Here is a 19,191-nt window from a genome sequence, read left to right as displayed (position 1 = left end):
TTGTGTTCTGTGAAGTTCACCTTTTAAACCCCTGATTAAGATGCAGACAGATGTTCTTCATACACTTCGAAATAACTCCTCATTACTTGTTGTCATGCAGCTATCATGTTATATCACTCGGTTTAGAATATCCTGTTAGGTCTACCAACTTCCTTCTTGAAGGTGATAGGATTCTTAATACATTCTAATCAACTGTAGTGGACCACAGACAGACATCAGAGAGGTACCAGTGGAGATGCATATCAAAGCAACTACTCAATTACTAGTAATCATACAGTAGATATTACCATTAGGAGTCAGTTAGAAAGGTAATCATACAGTAGATATTACCATTAGAGTCAGATAAAAGGTAATCATACAGTAGATATTAGAATTAGGAGTCAGTTAGAAAGGTAATCATACAGTAGATATTACCATTAGAGTCAGTTAGAAAGGTAATCATACAGTAGATATTACCATTAGAGTCAGTCAGAAAGGTAATCATACAGTAGATATTACCATTAGAGTCAGTTAGAAAGGTAATCATACAGTAGATATTACCATTAGAGTCAGGTAGAAAGGTAATCATATAGTAGATATTACCATTAGGAGTCAGCTAGAAAGGTAATCATACAGTAGATATTACCATTAGGAGTCAGTTAGAAAGGTAATCATACAGTAGATATTACCATTAGGAGTCAGGTAGAAAGGTAATCATATAGTAGATATTACCATTAGGAGTCAGCTAGAAAGGTAATCATACAGTAGATATTACCATTAGGAGTCAGTTAGAAAGGTAATCATACAGTAGATATTACCATTAGGAGTCAGTTAGAAAGGTAATTATACAGTAGATATTACCATTAGGAGTCAGTTAGAAAGGTAATCATACAGTAGATATTACCATTAGGAGTCAGTTAGAAAGGTAATCATACAGTAGATATTACCATTAGGAGTCAGTTAGAAATGTAATCGTAAGTAAGTTAATACTATAAGTAAAAGTAAAAATCATATGTATTACAATAAAAGGTCAGACTGAATTAGTTGATTAATTGATTGATTGGGGTAATCATTGATATTTGGTACGGTTAGATAAGATGGCCGAGTACGTCAACAAACAGATGATTGAATTAAACAAAGTTAATGAAGAAAACCGGAACAGAGCAACGAGGAGCGTGAAGACTGAGACCCATCTCTCAGGTACAAAGAATTATCTTTCTCTCTCTCACACACACACAGATGCAGACAGGTATGAACGCACAAACCGAAAGCACACACGTATTCTGGCACGTGCACACACACTAATAGCACATCATAGAAAAACACTTGTACGTGTTTGTATTGTTCTGTCTTCTGTGTGGTTCAGTTGGTACAGAGCCTGGGGTTTACAACCTGCTGGGGTCTCATACACTAAAATGCATCAATTCAATATTGGAACTATGTAGAACTATTTAATAAGATCAATTGAAAATAATCTTTCTAACAGCAACACAGTGGATACCCCACCACTGTTTTCAATATCCGATTGGAAAATATGTTTATGAACAATAAGTATTTGAAACATTTTATACAAATGAACTGTGTCATTACTGTGCAGCCCAGATATAAGTTAATTTCCAATTCCACTGGGTAATAGTCCTGGGTAATCATGGCAATGCGGGTGAGCGTCACCCCATCTAGCTGGAAGTCCTCTATCATTCTTCTTGGACTGAACCGAGTCATCTATACACACACACACACACACGCGCGCGCGCGTAAATACGAGGCAACAGATGAAAGGTGAAAACAACTTCAGGAGATGAGATAAGGGCTTGAACCCCGGCCCTCTCGTACCTTCGAAGTTGGCAACACCAAGAGTAGCCAAGCCAGAACTTCTTCCCAGGGGTTTTGTCAGGATGCGATCCACCAGCCTGTTTTCAATATTTCCGCAAGGTGGCGCCAACTCTCCATTTTTTGTAAATCCTCAATACAACGCTCTGATACTTTCAAAGTGGTCCTGATATTCTTCCGGTAACCAGCGCTTGACTTGGGCAGGATCTCACCGGAGCAGAGTACCGGCACCTCAAATGTTCTACTGCTTGAGCTCCTGTTCCTCTATATCAGATCAAACATAGTGTGGAGCTCCTACACCTAAATATGAAACAGTACCGAATCCAAAATGAGTACCAGAACCTATTTCAGTCAAAGTCAAGCACTGCCAGTAATGAAACCATTAATGCTCAAATGTACTTATTTTTCAAAAAATGTGACAAAAAATAAAAAAAACTGCATCAGCTCTACTTGACTACACAAGCCAAGTGCATTCAAAAAGTATTCAGATGCCAGACAATTTTCTCACATTTTGTTACAGACTTATTAAAAAATTGATAGAATAATTTTTCCCCTCATCAATCCACACACAATACAACACAATGACAAAGTAGATTTTTTAGCAAATGTATAAAAAAAAATCATAAACAGAAATACCTTATTTACATAGATATTCAGACTATTTTCTAAGAGACTTGAAATTGAGCTCAGATGCATCCTGTTTCCATTAATAATCCTTGAGATATTCTACAACTTGATTAGAGTCCCTGCTCAGTAAAAGGCGCGTGGCAGTCCGCTTGGAATGCTGCAGAGATTTTGGAGACACCAAAGACTCTCAGACCATGAGTAACACGATTCACTGGTCTGATGAAACCAAAATGGAATGCTTTGGCCTGAGTGCCAAGCTCCATGTCTGGAGGAAACCTGGCACCATCCCCACGGTGATGCATGATGGTGGCAGCATCATGCTGTGGGGATGTTTTCAGCAGCAGATACTGGGAGACTAGTCAGTGTAACGAGTGTCGTCGGGAGAAGGAGAAGAGGACCAAAGTCCAGCGTGGTACGTATTCATAATACTTTTAATAAAGATGAATACTGGAACAAAACAACAAACCGAAAAACGAACAGTTCTGCAAGGTGCAACAAAAACACTAAACAGAAAATAACTACCCACAACCCATAGTGGGAAAACAGGCTGCCTAAGTATGGTTCTCAGCTGCCTTTGATTGGAAACCATACCAGGCTAAACACAGAAATACAAAACCTAGAATACAAAACCTAGAATATCCACCCATACTCCTACTCACGCATACTCACGCGGAACTAAGGTCAGGACGTGACAACTCATCTCATATGAATATACTGTACTCAATACCATCTATACCATCACACACTCACTAAGGTCAGGACGTAACAACGTGACAGTCAGGATTGAGGTATAGATGAACGGAGCAAAGTACAGAGAGATCCTTGATGAAAACCTGCTCCAGAGAGTTCAGGACCTCAGACTGGGGTGAAGGTTCACCTTCCAAAAGGGCCCTAAGCACAAAGCCAAGACAATGCAGGAGAGGCTTCAGAACAAGTTTCTGAATGTCCTTGATTGGCCCAGCCAGAGCCCGGACTTAAACCAGATTGAACACCTCTGGAGAGACCTGAAAATAGCTGTGCAGCAATGCTCCACATCCAACCTAACAGAGCTAGAGAGGATCTGCAGTGAAGAATGGGAGAAACACCCCAAATACAGGTGTGCCATGAATGTGGTGTCATACCTAAGGCATCTCAAGGCTGTAATTGCTGCCAAAGGTGCTTCAACAAAGTACTGAGTAAAGGGTCCGAATACTTATGTAAATGTAATATTTACATTTTGTAATATTTAATGAAGTTACAAAAATGTCTATAAACCTGTTTTTGCCTCATTATGGGTTATTGTGTGTAGATTGAAGAGGGGAGAAAACAATTTAATCCATTTCAGAATAAGGCTGTAACATAACAAAATATGAAAAAATCAAGGGGTCTGAATACTTTCCAAATGCGCTGTATAAGCCTGGGATATCAAGCACTAAAATTGATTGGCCATATTGAGTAAAATATTTTCCATCAGCCTATGTCCTTCAGCAAAAACATTCCCACTGGTCATCAATAGTTAACACAGCTACAAAGTCATCATTATGGCTAAGCCCTGCCCATTTCCATAACTTCTCTTCTTAATTAAAATGTGCTTTTAAATCTAACCTAACTAATGAAGGCCAAGTTTTATGCATTGGTCCACCAGACCTTCCGAGCATTTGGGCGGAAGTGTCTGGGAACAAGATTAGGTGTAATGTGACTAAAATGACTTAACTTTAGAGCTTCATCCTTCAGCACAACATATCACCCTTTACACGTTTATATCATATTCAACATAGTGGGTTATGTCACACTTGACATGGGAGATATTGTCACACAGTTATGCCACGTTTATGAACCCTTTATAAAGCATGACATACACTTAGATGCTTAATAACACATTTATGTAGTGCTTATGACTACATTATGAAGGCTTTATGAAGCCTTTGATATGAAGGCTTTATGAAGCCATTATAAGCTGAAGGTCAGACCATGAAGATCAGGCTACATTATGAAGTTAATATTTGAGAGCATTGAAGATTAAATCCTAATCAGTGAAAGAATTATCGACCTAGCTAATTAGCAGATTTGCATCAATCATCATCAATAATCAGCTGATATTCTGTCCACTTTCACCGATGTCAATCATGTCTTTTGTAAACAGTGGTGGAGTGATACTTGTTTAGGTGAGGGAGTACAAAAAATAGTTTATGACATCATTATTTCTCAATCAAAGTATGTACCGACAGATGGCATCTTATGAATCTCTTTATAGAATATACATCAAATGCATCCTCAGATTACAACGTCTGACTATATCCACATTGTCTCAAGAAAATGTTCTTTGTCCTTCACCAAGTCAGGAACAGCTCATTTCAAAATAGACTAAACATCCATGTCAATCTTGAATGATAATTCATCACATTTTACTGGTGAAATGTAAACACCGCATGCCAATCATCTCAGTCGTTGTCATGGGAATATGCATTTAGATTTCTTGAATTACTGTTTCGTGAGTGAATTAACCAGGAGCTATATGTATCAATCCTTTCCAGATAACATAGGCAATGAGACTACAGAGAAAGACCTGCTACAGACCAGTTACAACACTATGACTGAAGAGAGAGACCAGCTACAGACCAGTTACAACACCCTGACTAAAGAGAGAGACCAGCTACAGACCAGGTACAACACCCTGACTAAAGAGAGAGACCAGCTACAGACCAGTTACAACACCCTGACTAAAGAGAGAGACCGGCAACAGAAGGAGAGAGATGATCTTATGACAAAGTTCTCAAATCTGAGTGAGTTTACCTGATAAATGATTTGATTTTAACATCACATATCTAGTATGCAGTAAACTTGTGTTTGTATTCTTCAATAATAGATGCAGAATAATGAGATGGAAAATAATATTTCTGTCTTGTATAACAAACCTGTCCTGAAGACTGGCAGAAGTTTGAATCCAGTTGGTACTTCCTGTCTACTGTGAAAAAACCCTGGGGGAGAGAAGACAGGACTGTCTGAAGAGAGGAGCAGACCTGGTGATGTAAACAGTGATAAGGAACAGGTGAGAGAATCAAACATCTCTTGGTGAGTAGTGTATCTTCCAGTATTTAACACATGTAGTCTATAGTAGTTGACAATATCAGTATCTTTCTCACCAACAGGAGTTTCTCTTCAACCTCCACCTGAGCGCCTGGATTGGTCTGACTGACTGTTACTGAGGGGGCCTGGAAGTGGGTGGACGGCACCCCACTGACCACAGGGTGAGAGATTTGACCATTTTACCTTGTGATATGGAAATAAAAAACAACAATGATATATTGCTTCCAATCATGTTCATAAAAAGTTTCCACTCAGAAATGTCATTCTACATGAACTAAAGATATATCTTAAAATGTAATTAAAAAAATACACATTGACCCCTTTTTGTTGTTTTTTTGCACTGACTCTCTTGCACTGACTATGCACACTCACTAGACTCTACCCGCACACTCACTAGACTCTACCCACACACTCACTAGACTCTACCCGCACACTCACTAGACTCTACCCGCACACTCACTAGACTCTACCCGCACACTCACTAGACTCTACCCACACACTCACTAGACTCTACCCACACACTCCCTAGACTCTACCCACACACTCACTAGACTCTACCCGCACACTCCCTAGACTCTACCCACACACTCACTAGACTCTACCCACACACTCCCTAGACTCTACCCACACACTCACTAGACTCTACCCACACACTCACTAGACTCTACCCACACACTCACTAGACTCTACCCACACCCACACACTCACTAGACTCTACCCACACACTCCTAGACTCTACCCACACACTCCCTAGACTCTACCCGCACACTCACTAGACTCTACCCGCACACTCACTAGACTCTACCCACACACTCACTAGACTCTACCCACACACTCACTAGACTCTACCCACACACTCACTAGACTCTACCCACACACTCACTAGACTCTACCCGCACACTCCTAGACTCTACCCGCACACTCACTAGACTCTACCCGCACACTCACTAGACTCTACCCGCACACTCACTAGACTCTACCCGCACACTCACTAGACTCTACTCACACTCACTAGACTCTACCCGCACACTCACTAGACTCTACCCGCACACTCACTAGACTCTACCCGCACACTCACTAGACTCTACCCGCACACTCACTAGACTCTACCCGCACACTCACTAGACTCTACCCGCACACTCACTAGACTCTACCCGCACACTCACTAGACTCTACCCGCACACTCACTAGACTCTACCCGACTCTACCCGCACACTCACTAGACTCTACCCGCACACTCACTAGACTCTACCCGCACACTCACTAGACTCTACCCGCACACTCACTAGACTCTACCCGCACACTCACTAGACTCTACCCGCACACTCACTAGACTCTACCCGCACACTCACTAGACTCTACCCGCACACTCACTAGACTCTACCCGCACACTCACTAGACTCTGCCCGCACACTCACTAGACTCTACCCGCACACTCACTAGACTCTACCCGCACACTCACTAGACTCTACCCGCACACTCACTAGACTCTACCCGCACACTCACTAGACTCTACCCGCACACTCACTAGACTCTACCCGCACACTCACTAGACTCTACCCGCACACTCACTAGACTCTACCCGCACACTCACTAGACTCTACCCGCACACTCACTAGACTCTACCCGCACACTCACTAGACTCTACCCACACACTCACTAGACTCTACCCACACACTCACTAGACTCTACCCACACACTCACTAGACTCTACCCACACACTCACTAGACTCTACCCACACACTCACTGACTCTACCCACACACTCACTAGACTCTACCCACACACTCACTAGACTCTACCCACACACTCACTAGACTCTACCCACACACTCACTAGATAAATAGATTTGATAGAGGACTGAGGGTCCTCCAAATATTGAAAGTGTAGTTAGTAGTTACCCATGTTACTTTGTAAATGTATATATATATATTTTTTCTTAACATTTAAAAATGTTTTTTTCCCCCAAATTTTTTTTTTTCACAATTTTTCACAATTTTTGTGGGGGGTGGTTTAAAGTGCAGTTGCATAAACCATCAAGCGCTATGATGAAACTGGCTCTCATGAGGACCGACACAGGAAAGAAAGACCCAAAATTACCTCTGTTTCAGAGGATAAGTTTATTAGTTACCAGCCTCAGAATTAGTAGCCCTAGTAAATGCTTCACAGAGTTAAAGTAACACACATCTCAACATCAACTGTTCAGAGGAGACTGTGAATCAGGCCTTCTTGGTCAAATTGCTGCAAAGAAACTACTACTAAAGGACACCAATAGTAAGAAGAGACTTGCTTGGGCCAGGAAACACGAGCAGTGGAAATCTAGTGTTTGGTCTGATGAGTCCAAATGTTTGATTTTTGGTTTCAATCACTGTGTCTTTGAGACGCAGAAACACAGATGATTTCTGCAGTAGCGTGCCGTGGGCCTGGGGCCTGGGCCTTCAGTGAAGTCCTACACAGTCCCACCCGAATTAATCCACCTCTTATTACCATCATTATAGTAATCATGGCTCTAGACACTATACATTTAGACAGAAACGCAGTATAACTAGGCATTGCGTCACCTTGAAATTGACATTTTTATTCAGAGAATTGCAGGGGAAGAGTACAATACCTTTTCATTGTGCAGCTTCGTGCGCGCTTGTTCGTTGAGCTGTAGATCCACTCGGGGTCCCCAAAAGTTTTCAAAAGCACCATTGCTTGTAAAAGCCCAGCCGTACTTTGGTGTCGTTGCTGCCTTGGTTAGACAACTCAAGTTTGCAAAGCCAGTGTGGCTCCAAACACCAAATCGATCACTTGCAAATAACAGGCATTCCCAGCAGTACAGTTTGCAGTGCTTCTCGGAGCCTGTGAGCCATTGATAGCGCTCGTAGTTGGAACTTTGAAAGTGGCGAACGAACCCCTTTCCCGCCTGTGACAGGCTTTGTAGCTCGACCTCTCCTGACAATGTCTAACTTTTCTCGAAAAGTTTGTCTTGAGAATGGCGTTATAATTATATCCTCGACCAAATCGATATCTTCTCCTTCCGCCATTGTGGGTTGAAAAAACAGCTTAGTAGTACGCAAATTAATTTGTTTATCAAATTCAGTTTCCTAGTTCTGAGATTCTGCATAGACCTGCCCATATAGGACCTGCCTCTCAATATTGGTAATCCAATCAAAAGACGTTTCTGCAGTAGCGCCTGCTAGCTGGCTCCTGTGTAACACTGGAGCCAGCCAGCAGGCGTGCAATAGCCAACTCTAAAGCTGATTGGTTGACACAAAATTTTAATTTCCATTCACTTTAAGCTACAAGCGCCCCCACTGTTGATTCTGAAGGCCTGGGGGCAGATTTTAGACCCCTGGCAACACATGATGGCTGAATATGATTGGATAAAAGATCATAAACATAAAGACCAGCCATAAAGACGTAAAGACCAGCCCTCCAAATCTCAACCTGGGGCTGGAAGCAGTGCAACCAAGAGGAAAGCTATGAAATGAAGACTATAACTTTACTCTGGGGAATAATTTAATACATATTTGTGGGGAAATATATTTAAAAAAAAAAAATCATATTCTGATGATGTTTAGGCCAGCAGAGAAGGCCTTGCTGGCCTTGGCGGCCCAACACTGGATTTCTGCATGTGTGGTTCCCACCGTGGAGCATAGTGGAGGAGGTGTGATGGTGTGTGGGTGCTCTGCTAGTTACACTGTCTGTGATTTATTAAGAATTCAAGGCTCACTTAACCAGCATGGCTATTCTGCAGCGATACGCCATCCCATCTGCTTTGCGCTTAGTGGGACTATCCTTTGTTTTTCAACAGGACAGTGACCCAACCCACCTCCAGGCTGTGTAAGGGCTTTTGACCAAGATGAAGAGTGATGGAGTGCTGCATCAGATTACCTGTCCTCCACAATCCCCCGACCTCAACCAAATTGAGATGTTTTGGGATGAGTTGGACCACAGAGTGGAGGAAAAGCAGCCAACAAGTGCTCAGCATATGTGGAACTCCTTCAAGACTGTTGGAAAAACATTCCAGGTGAAGCTGGTTGAGAGAATGCCATGAGTGCCATATGAATATTCCTTATTTAGTGCACAAATTTTGACCAGGCCCCATAAGGCTGTCGTCAAATGTAGGGCAGGAGGAGGGCTGTACTTAATTAATGTGGTCAGTGTGAAAACGATGATTGATATCAGACCAGAAATATTGTTAGTAAGACTAGCTAAGCATTGGCACCAAGTGTAGAGTTTGCACATATTTTTTCAGATTAGTCCGAAAGCAAAGCTAAAACATTTCCATATTACCTTAATGTTTTCTTCTTTCTGTTAACCTAAGTTTAAATGTTAATGTGTTATAGTCTCTATGGCCAATACACAGAACACAACACAGTATCCTCATATTTTTTATTTCATAGAAGCAATGCCATTTCATTCCATTTCATAATTTCATAGAAGTAATACTTAATTAATAAACTGTTTAGAGGGAAAAGGACAAAGCTGAAACTGATAAAGTATTGTGACTGATTCTAAAGGCTGCCAATAATCTATTGCCACAAATTAACTACAGGTGAAAGCAAGAAAGATAATGTCAGGTACCATGTAAATGTGCTCACAGTTAATTTCACAATCTTAAGGAAAATGTTAATGTACATCAAACATTTGTAGGTAATGAAATAATAAACACATTTAAACAAGATGTGGATTTGACCTATATGTACACTTACCGTTCAAATGTTTGGGGTCATTTAGAAATGTCATTGTTTTTGAAAGAAAAGCACAGAACAGTGCAAACTGGTTCTAACTAGAATAGAATGAGGAGTGGGAGGCCCCAGTGCACAACTGAGCAAGAGGACAAGTACATTAGAGTGTCTAGTTTGAGAAACAGACACCACACAAGTCCTCAACTGGCAGCTTCATTAAATAGTACCCGCAAAACACCAGTCTCAATGTCAACAGTGAAGAGGTGACTCTGGGTTTGCTGGACTTCCTATAGTTTGGGTCATCTGGAAAAAAGCTTGTCCGGAGAAGACAAGGTGAGCCCTACCATCAGTCCTGTGTCATGCCAACAGTAAAGCATCCTGACACCATTCATTTGTGGGGTTGCTTCTCAGCCAAGGGAGTGAGTTCACTCACAATTTTGCATAAGAACGCAGCCATGAATAAAGAATGTTACCAACAAATCCTCTGAGAGCAACTTCTCCCAACCATCCAGGAACAGATTGGTGACGAACAATGCCTTTTCCAGCATGATGGAGCACCTTGCCATAAGGCAAAAGTGATAACAAAGTGGCTCGAGGAACAAAAAATCAATAATTTGGGTCCATGGCCAGGAAACTCCCCAGACCTTAATCCCATTGAGAACTTGTGGTCAATCCTCAAGAGGCGGGTGGACAAACAAAACCCCACAAATTCTGACAAACTCCAAGCATTGATTATGCAAGAATGGGCTACCATCAGTTAGGATGCGGCCCAGAAGTTAATTGACAGCATGCCACGGCGGATTGCAGAGGTCTTGAATAAGAAGGGTCGACACTGCCAATATTGACTCTTTGCATCAACTTCATGTAATTTTCAATAAAAGCCTTTGACACTTATGAAATGCTTGTGATTATACATCAGTATTCCATAGTAACATCTGACAAAATTATCTAAAGACACTGAAGCAGCAAACTTTATGAAAATTAATATTTGTGTCATACTCAAAACTTTTGGCCAATACTGTAGATATTCCATAAGAAATCTGCCGTTTCCAGCTACATTAGTCATTTACAACATTAACAATGTCTACACTGTATTATTGATCAATTTGATTTCATTTTAATAGACAAAACATTTTATTTTCTATAAAAAAAGGACATTTCTAAGTGACCCTAAACTTTGAGGTATATGTAGCTATTTCTGTAATTTCTCACAGATCCAGTGCAGCATGCGGTTGCAGGGTGCATCGTTCCAGTTGGCCAAAACGTTGTCCCGATGGTTGACCTCGACACAATCCTTGTTGTTGGTACCACCATAGTCCGGCTTACCACTCTTCCAGTACCTACAGATAACACACACACATAACACACACACATAGAGTCCACCATATTAGTTTTCTAATATTCAGATCTGTGTTGCGTTCCAATGATCTCTCCTTTCTCCTGAAGGGTGCGTTCATCCACTACTTCCCACAAATATAAAGGCATTGGGTTGGTGTAGGCATGTGGGCTAGAGGGAATTACCATATACTGGTGATTACCTTCCGAATCCATAAATGGAAGTGAACAAGTGTACACTTATGGAGAAAATATAGAATATTTGAATGCACCCCTTGGTTCTTTCTGAATTCACCTTCCCTCAATTCCTTCTGTCCTCTCTCCTCACCTCATTCTCAAAACGCATTGGGAGAGAATATCCAAGGTCCCTCCCTCCAAAGTTTTTTCCTTTTTGTTTTCTTGAGTAAGACAGCTGCAAAATGCAGGTGTTTCAGCTTTGCTTAGTGCTTTCTGTGGGGGTGTTTTCAGCCAGCGGAATATACAGGGCGTTCGGGTTGGTAGAGTTCTTTAGTTGTGCTGTGATTGGCTCAGTGTTCCGTTACTAATGGGGACACTACGTCACAGCAGAATCTACAGGGAGAGCTAGGCAGTTCAAGCCCCCTTGGGTGCTGCCGTAGATTTACATTAGAAGATCCCATCAAGAAGACTCAAGGCCATTTGCCACAGATGAAATGACATCAAATCACGCTATACATTGCATTCTGAAAGTAATCAGACCTCTTGACTTTTTCTACATTTAGTTACGTTAAAGCATTATTCTAAAACTGATTAAATAGTTTTTTCCCTCATTAATCTATTTAATTTACTGCATAATGACAAAGAAAGAAACAGCTTTTTAGAAATATTTCCAAATGTATAAAATTTAAAAACGGAAATATTACATTTACTTAAGAATTCAGACTGTTTATGAAGCTACAAGCTTGGCACACCTGTATTTGGGAAGTTTCTCCCATTGTTCTCTGCTGATCCTCTCAAGCTCTGTCAGGTTGGATGGGGAGTGTCACTGCACAGCAATTTTCAGGTCTCTCCAGAGATGTTAGATCGGGTTCAAATCCGGACTCTGGCAGGGCCTCTCAAGGACATTCAGAGACTTGTCCCAAAGCCACTCCTACGTTATCTTGGCTGTGTCCTTAGGTTCGTTGTCCTGTTGGAAGGTGAACCTTAGCCCCATTCTGAAGTCCTGAGCTCTCTGGAGCAGGTTTTCAACAAGGATCTATCTGTACATTGCACTGTTTATTTTTACCTCGATCCTGACTAGTCTCTCAGTGCGAGCCGCTGAAAAACATCCCCACGGCATGATGCTGCCACCACCATGCTTCACCGTAGGGATGGTGCCAGGCTTCCTCCAGACATGACGCTTGGCATTCAATCTTGGTTTCATCAGAGAATCTTGTTTCTCGTGGTCCGAGAGTCCTTTAGGTGCCTTTTGGCAAACTCCAAGTGGGCTGTCATGTTCCTTTTACTGAGGAGTGGCTTCGGTCTGGCCACTCTACCATAAAGGCCTGATTGGTGGAGTGCTGCAGAGATAGTTGTCCTTCTGGAAGGTTCTCCCATCTCCAGATAGGAACTCCATAGCTCTGTGAGAGTGATCATCGGGTTCTTCACTTTCTTCACTTTCCTGACCAAGGCCCTTCTCCCCTTATTTCTCTGTTTGGCCAGGCGGCCAGCTCTAGGAAGTGTCTTGGTGGTTCCAAACTTCTTCCATTTAAGAATGAGGGAGGTCACAGTGTTCTTCGGGACCTTCAATACTGCAAAAATAGCTTTCTACCCTTCCCCAGATCTGTGCCTTGACAGAATTCTGTCTCAGAGCTCTATGGACAATTCCTTCGACCTCACGGCTTGATTTTCGCTATGATATGCACTGTCAACTGTAGGACCTTATATAGACAGATGTGTGCCTTTCCAAATCAAATCCAATAATTTGAATTTACCACAGGTGGTCTCCAATTAAGTTGTAGAAAGATCTCAAGGATGATCAATGGAAACAGGATGCACCTGAGCTCAATTTCGAGTCTCATAGCAAAGGGTCTGAATACTTATGTAAATAAGGTATTTCAGTTGTTTATTTGTAATACATTTGTTTCACTTTGTCCTGATGGGGTATTGTGTGCATATTGATGAAGATTTTATTTCATTTGATCCATTTTAGAATAAGGCTGCAACATAACAAAATATGGAAAAAGTCAAGTGGTCTGAATACTTTACGAATACACTGTAGCTTTGATTGGACTGATCATGTTACTTTCAAAATCTTAGCTAGCAATCTAGACAAGCAGTCATCCTCATGAATCATGTCCACAATCTACTGGCAAATCCTTTTAAATCCTTGTCATATGAACAGAAATTATAAATAAAATGTATCAGTGCTCATTGGCCATTGGACATGAACATTACACAACAAGTTGGAAATCGCAAATTGAACAATGAGTGGTTTGGAAGGAATCAGTGGCTAACTGCAAACATTGCAAAGCAATCACTATTTTGCTTCCCCTGCCTGCTATTCGGTGGAGAGGGTGTGTGGTTTAAGGATTTAAACATCTGTCTGAAATGTTTTCTTTTCCAAGCTTAAAAAGATAAACATTCACTCGCAGCACCATGGGCCAGAAAATGGTAAATAAATTGGCCATGCTGTCCAGTGACGATTTTAGCATTTAAATCTTGGTGTGGCAAACTCCCCAAATGTTGTTTATGCATTCCACTGAGGACAGGACACACATTAGACACACAGGTGAAAATGTCAGACACTGTCAGATACTGTGGTAGAAACATCATCCTAAATGCTATCCAGATGTTAGAGCCGTATTATAAAAGTAGTAATTTCTCTTACGATGTGGTCAGTGGTGTGCCGTCCACCCATTTCCAGGTCCCCTCATTAACGGAGTCAGTCAGACCAATCCAGACCAGGAGATCTGCATCACCATGCAGCTGGTACAACAACTTCTGTTATGGTTAGTTTAGTTTAGTTTATTATTTCGACCATTTAAAAAAAAAACAAGCACACATCAAACTTAAAAGCCATACAAGCACATTAATACCTGATCTGGTGCTGTGATTGTGTGCATCCCTACCACGAGGAAAGTAATCACTTAAATATCTGGGTGCAGGACCATAAATACTCCTGTAAACCAAACTTAGTCTCATATTGGACACCCTAGCCTCAACAGGCAGCCAGTTCAGTTCCAGAAAGCAGCTCCTACCTATGTGAGTACGTGGACTCACCTTCAATACTACCCTGATCAACTTATTCTGGGCTATCTTGAACTTCCCCTACATAAGTTTAGATAAGCCCCCAAACCAGGAAGTACAAGCATAGTCAAAATGGCATTGAATGAGGGCAGTAGCTAGCACTTTCATGGAGTCCTTATCAAGCAGCTTGGACATTCTAGACAAAAACTTAGTCCTGGCATTAACCTTCCCTAGCACCTTATTGGCCATGCTCACACCATCCAAGCTTCCATCAAGGATACATCCCAAGTAGCTAACAGAGGTTTTAGTAGTCAGCACCTCACCCCCTAACTCCACTCTGATTTCAGACAACCTACACAATTTACGCCTGGATCCAAAAATAATTGCTTCAGTTTTCCCTAATTGCAGAGATAGCTTGTTATCTCCAAGCCATTTGCTAATGTTAGTAAGCTCTGTGCTAAGCATGCTCTCCAACATAGTTTAACTTTTGTGAGACACCAGTAGTGTAGAGTCATCCTCATAAAGAAAAGACGGCAAGAACAAGCATCTTTCATATCATTAAACAATAAAAACAGCAGAGGCTCATTGGTTTTGCCTGAGACAGTGAACCATTAACCTCTACTACTTCCTGATAAATAGGACTTTACCCAGCCTAGAGGGATACTGCTTAAGCCTCCAGTTTGGAGATTAGGAGACAGTGGTTAACTGTATCAAAGGCCTTCTGTAGGTCCAGCAGTACCATTCCACACAGATTCCCCTCATCAATCTCTTTCCTGATGAAGTCAAGTAAAGTAGACATGAATCAGTGGAGTATGTTTTTATAAAACCAGACTGAAAGTCATACATTCCATCCTGTTTGTTAACATATTCATACATTTGCTCATGTACAATTCTCTCCAGTGAGGTCTCCCTCGCTCTCCTCTCTTGTCTCCCTCGCTTTCTCCCTTGCTCTCCTCTCTTCTCTCTCTCTCAATTCAATTCAATTCAATTCAAGGGCTTTATTGGCATGGGAAACGTGTTAACATTGCCAAAGCAAGTGAGGTAGATAATATATAAAGTGAATATATAAAGTGAAATAAACAATAAAAATTAACTCTCTCTCTCTCTCTCTCTCTCTCTCTCTCTCTCTCTCTCTCTCTCTCTCACCTTTTCCTCTTCACTGTTTATGATCACCAGGTCTGCTCCTCTCTCAAAACAGTCCAGTCTGCTCTCCTGCCAGGTTTTCATCTCAGTAGAAAGGAAGTAGCAGCTGGATCCCAACATCCTCCATCCTTTAGGACACTTTAACACAGTCCTCATCGTTGGGACTGCCATGTATCTCCCTTCCACCCCTCTTCCAGTACCTACAGACAACACACACACACACACACACACAGCGTCCACCATATTGTTTTTAAATATTCAGGTCTGGGTTGCGTTCCAGTAAACTCTTCTTTCTCCTGAAATCTAAAAGCATTTGGTTGGTGTAGGCATGGACGCTAGAGGGAATTCCCATATACCTGTCATGTCTGTTTAAATCCATGAAGGGAAGTGAACAAGTGCACACTGCTGGAGAAAGGAGAGATTATTGGGACAGGTTTCCTTCCCGTCAGCTTTTCCAACAACTGTTTAGCTCTGTCAGAGAAATACATTATACTTTATGGAACAACATATTCTAACATCGTAATTAACTGCTAGTAAATCCATAACGAGGCTGCCCACAAGGGTTAAATTCCGATGCTATGCCCTTCTCCCGAAGTGTACACTCATACACTCTCACTCATGGATTTAAAGGAATATGGTGAAAACTCCTTCTAGCCGTGCTTACACCAATCCAATGCATTTAAATGTACGACTGAAATGTGCACACTTCTGGAGAAAGTTAGAAAATCGGAACACTGCCAGTGTCGGAGTGCACACTACAAGTGCACACTTCAGGAGACGGAAAGGTAGAGAATGGGGACGCAGCCCCAAGTGACTGACTTGACAACTTACCACACCCAGAGAGCCTCTTCTGCAGAATCACCTTATCATAGGTCAGAACACTGACCATGCCACTCAACCTGTCCCTTTCTGTAGCCAGGGTGTTGTAACAGGCCTCTAACTGGTTCCTCTCTTCGTTAGAACCGGCTGAAAAACAAAGAAGTTCCTGCATGTGATGCATCCCAAATGATACCCTATTCCTTCTATAGTGCAGTACCGAGGACCAAAGCCCTATGTACCCTGGTCAAAAGTAGTGCCCTTTAAAGAGGATAGGGTGCTATTTGGGAGATAACAATTGTGGTGTTGTCGTTCTTTGTGTGTTTCTCAAACATATTGTCAAACTACTGGTCCCACAAACTATGTAACGTCTGTAAGTCTGAATTGTGTTCCTTGCTTTGTGAGAACAGAACTATGGTGTGACAATGACATACATATCTGTCCTTTGGGCCCTGGTCAAAATGAATCCATTAAACATGAAATAGGGTCCCACATGGAACAGGTTCCCAAATGGCGCTCTGTTTCCTATAGAGTGCATTACTTTAGAGGGCTATTTTTTTTAAATTTGACCTTTATTTAACTAGGCAAGTCAGTTAAGAACAAATTCTTATTTTCAATGACAGCCTAGGAACAGTGGGTTAACTGCCTGTTCAGGGGCAGAACGACAGATTTGTACCTAGTCAGCTCGGGGATCTGAACTTGCAACCTTCCGGTTACTAGTCCAACACTCTAACCACTAGGCTACCCTGCCGCCCCAATAGTGTGTCATTTGGGACTCTGATATAGTGTAATGATTAGATAACAATACACTCACAGAAAGCCAGCCTCAGGGAGATGTTGAGAGTGACTTGTAGAACACACAGCACTCCTAAACACCCAGCAGCCAGCCTGTAGACTCCTGTTCTTCCATCTGCAGAGGAACACACACACGGCAACAGACACACACGCACACACACACACACACACACACACACACACACACACACACACACACACACACACACACACACACACACACACACACACACACACACACACACACACACACACACACACACACACACACACACACACACATACACATACCATCATCATCATTAATGATTAAGATTAAAACATAACACACATCATCCCACGTCCCTAACTAATTCTGAGAACCAAACATTTCGAATGTGTCATTGGTTTTCCCCCAATGGAGGGTTGGCAGCAACTGTTTGCTCAAGAGTGTGGTTTATCTCAAATCTGATTACCAGGAAGCTGCTGTATGTAGAAATTACACAATATAGCTGAAGCATGATTTAAAGAGTAGATCTGCGATTGCTATATCAATTTTTTTAACATCAATTTAAATGAATGATATTTACCTATTTGATTCTTGAAAAATGTAACTGAGAAATACCTCATGAGCTTAGTTTAACTGTCTAGCCCCATCAGAACCCAAATATAAACTTGTTTTACCATAAAATGATAAACTATGGATTTGTAAACAAACACTGTGTATGTAGCCTCATGGTTCAGCATCATGGTATCATTTTTTATCATGAATGGTCACTCCTTGCAGACATACTGTAGCTCTCTCTATGAATTTGAGTGGTTACATTTTTCCAGCCCCTCAGCTGTTTACCAAAAACATTGGTGGGGTGTCCACTGTGTTGTTGCTAAAAAAGGTTATCATCAATTTTATTTAAATAGTTCCAAATAGTTCTAATACCTGAAGTAAAAAAATACATTGAATTGATACATTTTGGTGTACGTGACCCCAGCAGGTTTTGAACACCCTGCTCCATTCTAACTGAACCACCCAGAAGACAGAACAATACAAATGTACAAGTGTTTTTCTAGTGTGTGGTATTAGTGTGTGAATGCGTTCAGTTTGTACGTGCAGACCTGTCTGCGTGCCTCAGCTACTGTGTGAGAAAATAAGATACTTAGAATACTTAGTTCTTACCTGAGAGATGGGTCTCAGTCTTCACGCTCTTCGTTAATCTGTTCCGGTTTTCTTCAGTAACTTCATTCAATTCAATCACCTGTTTGTTGACGTACTCGGCCATCTTAACTAACCGTACCGAATATCAATGATTAAACCAATCAATCGATAAATCAACTAATTAAGTCTGTCTGACCTCTTATTGTAATATTTATGATTCTTACTTACGTTTACTTACTGTATTAACTTACTGTATGATTACCTTTCTAACTGACTCCTAATGGTAATATCTACTGTATGATTACCTTTCTAACTGACTCAGTAGTTGGTCTAATGTGTCTAAATCCTGTACTTCTCTGTTCTCTGTCTGTGGCCCACAGCTGGTGACAGGATGTGTCAAGTCTCTATCCACCAATAAGAAGGCTGTAGGTGTTAGAATGTGTCAAGGCTCTATCCACCAATAAGAAGGAGACTATTGGGATGTGAGACAAATGGCACCCTATTCTCTATTCAGTGCACTACATGGGTGAATAGGAAGCAGTTGTGTGTAACTTCCTCTTCATTCCTTGTTCATTCTGTTCTGTGCTTTATTTCTAACTCTCATTCA

At 41.5% G+C, this 19,191-nt stretch overlaps 1 protein-coding gene across 4 annotated transcripts; it reads right to left on the bottom strand.

Moving 5' to 3' along the window:
- Nucleotides 1-11,254: 11,254 nt before the first annotated feature.
- On the bottom strand, nucleotides 11,255-18,972 carry LOC112239120 (C-type lectin domain family 4 member M-like). 4 transcript variants are annotated; one of them, XM_042314106.1, is made up of 6 exons: nucleotides 18,606-18,971; nucleotides 17,472-17,567; nucleotides 16,673-16,807; nucleotides 15,845-16,041; nucleotides 14,340-14,437; nucleotides 11,255-11,517 (listed from the first exon to the last, which is right to left on the bottom strand). In XM_042314106.1, exons 1-6 carry the CDS (start codon nucleotides 18,706-18,708, stop codon nucleotides 11,370-11,372), a joined length of 777 nt encoding a protein of 258 aa, XP_042170040.1. In that variant the 5' UTR covers nucleotides 18,709-18,971; the 3' UTR covers nucleotides 11,255-11,369. The 4 variants fall into 4 exon arrangements, with proteins under 4 accessions (XP_042170040.1, XP_042170039.1, XP_042170038.1 ...); XM_042314105.1 differs by having other exon boundaries at nucleotides 11,256-11,517; nucleotides 14,340-14,449; XM_042314104.1 differs by having other exon boundaries at nucleotides 11,256-11,517; nucleotides 14,340-14,452; nucleotides 18,606-18,970.
- Between the last annotated feature and the right edge of the window lie 219 nt (nucleotides 18,973-19,191).

This window comes from Oncorhynchus tshawytscha, unplaced genomic scaffold, assembly GCF_018296145.1.
Source record: "Oncorhynchus tshawytscha isolate Ot180627B unplaced genomic scaffold, Otsh_v2.0 Un_contig_2_pilon_pilon, whole genome shotgun sequence".
NCBI classification, from domain to species: Eukaryota; Metazoa; Chordata; class Actinopteri; order Salmoniformes; family Salmonidae; genus Oncorhynchus; species Oncorhynchus tshawytscha.
The sequence above is the reverse complement of the archived record's forward strand: the minus strand, read 5'-3'. Positions and strand labels throughout refer to the sequence as shown.

Excerpts from the sequence above, each read along its gene's own strand:
- LOC112239120 (XM_042314104.1), bottom strand. The coding sequence starts at position 18,708 with ATGGCCGAGTACGTCAACAAACAGGTGATTGAATTGAATGAAGTTACT. Across the intron at positions 16,808-17,471 it reads CTCCCTGAGGCTGGCTTTCT|CCGGTTCTAACGAAGAGAGG; the intron begins GTGAGTGTATTG and ends TTTGTTTTTCAG. Across the intron at positions 14,453-15,844 it reads TAAACAGTGAAGAGGAAAAG|AAGTTGTTGTACCAGCTGCA; the intron begins GTGAGAGAGAGA and ends TAACCATAACAG.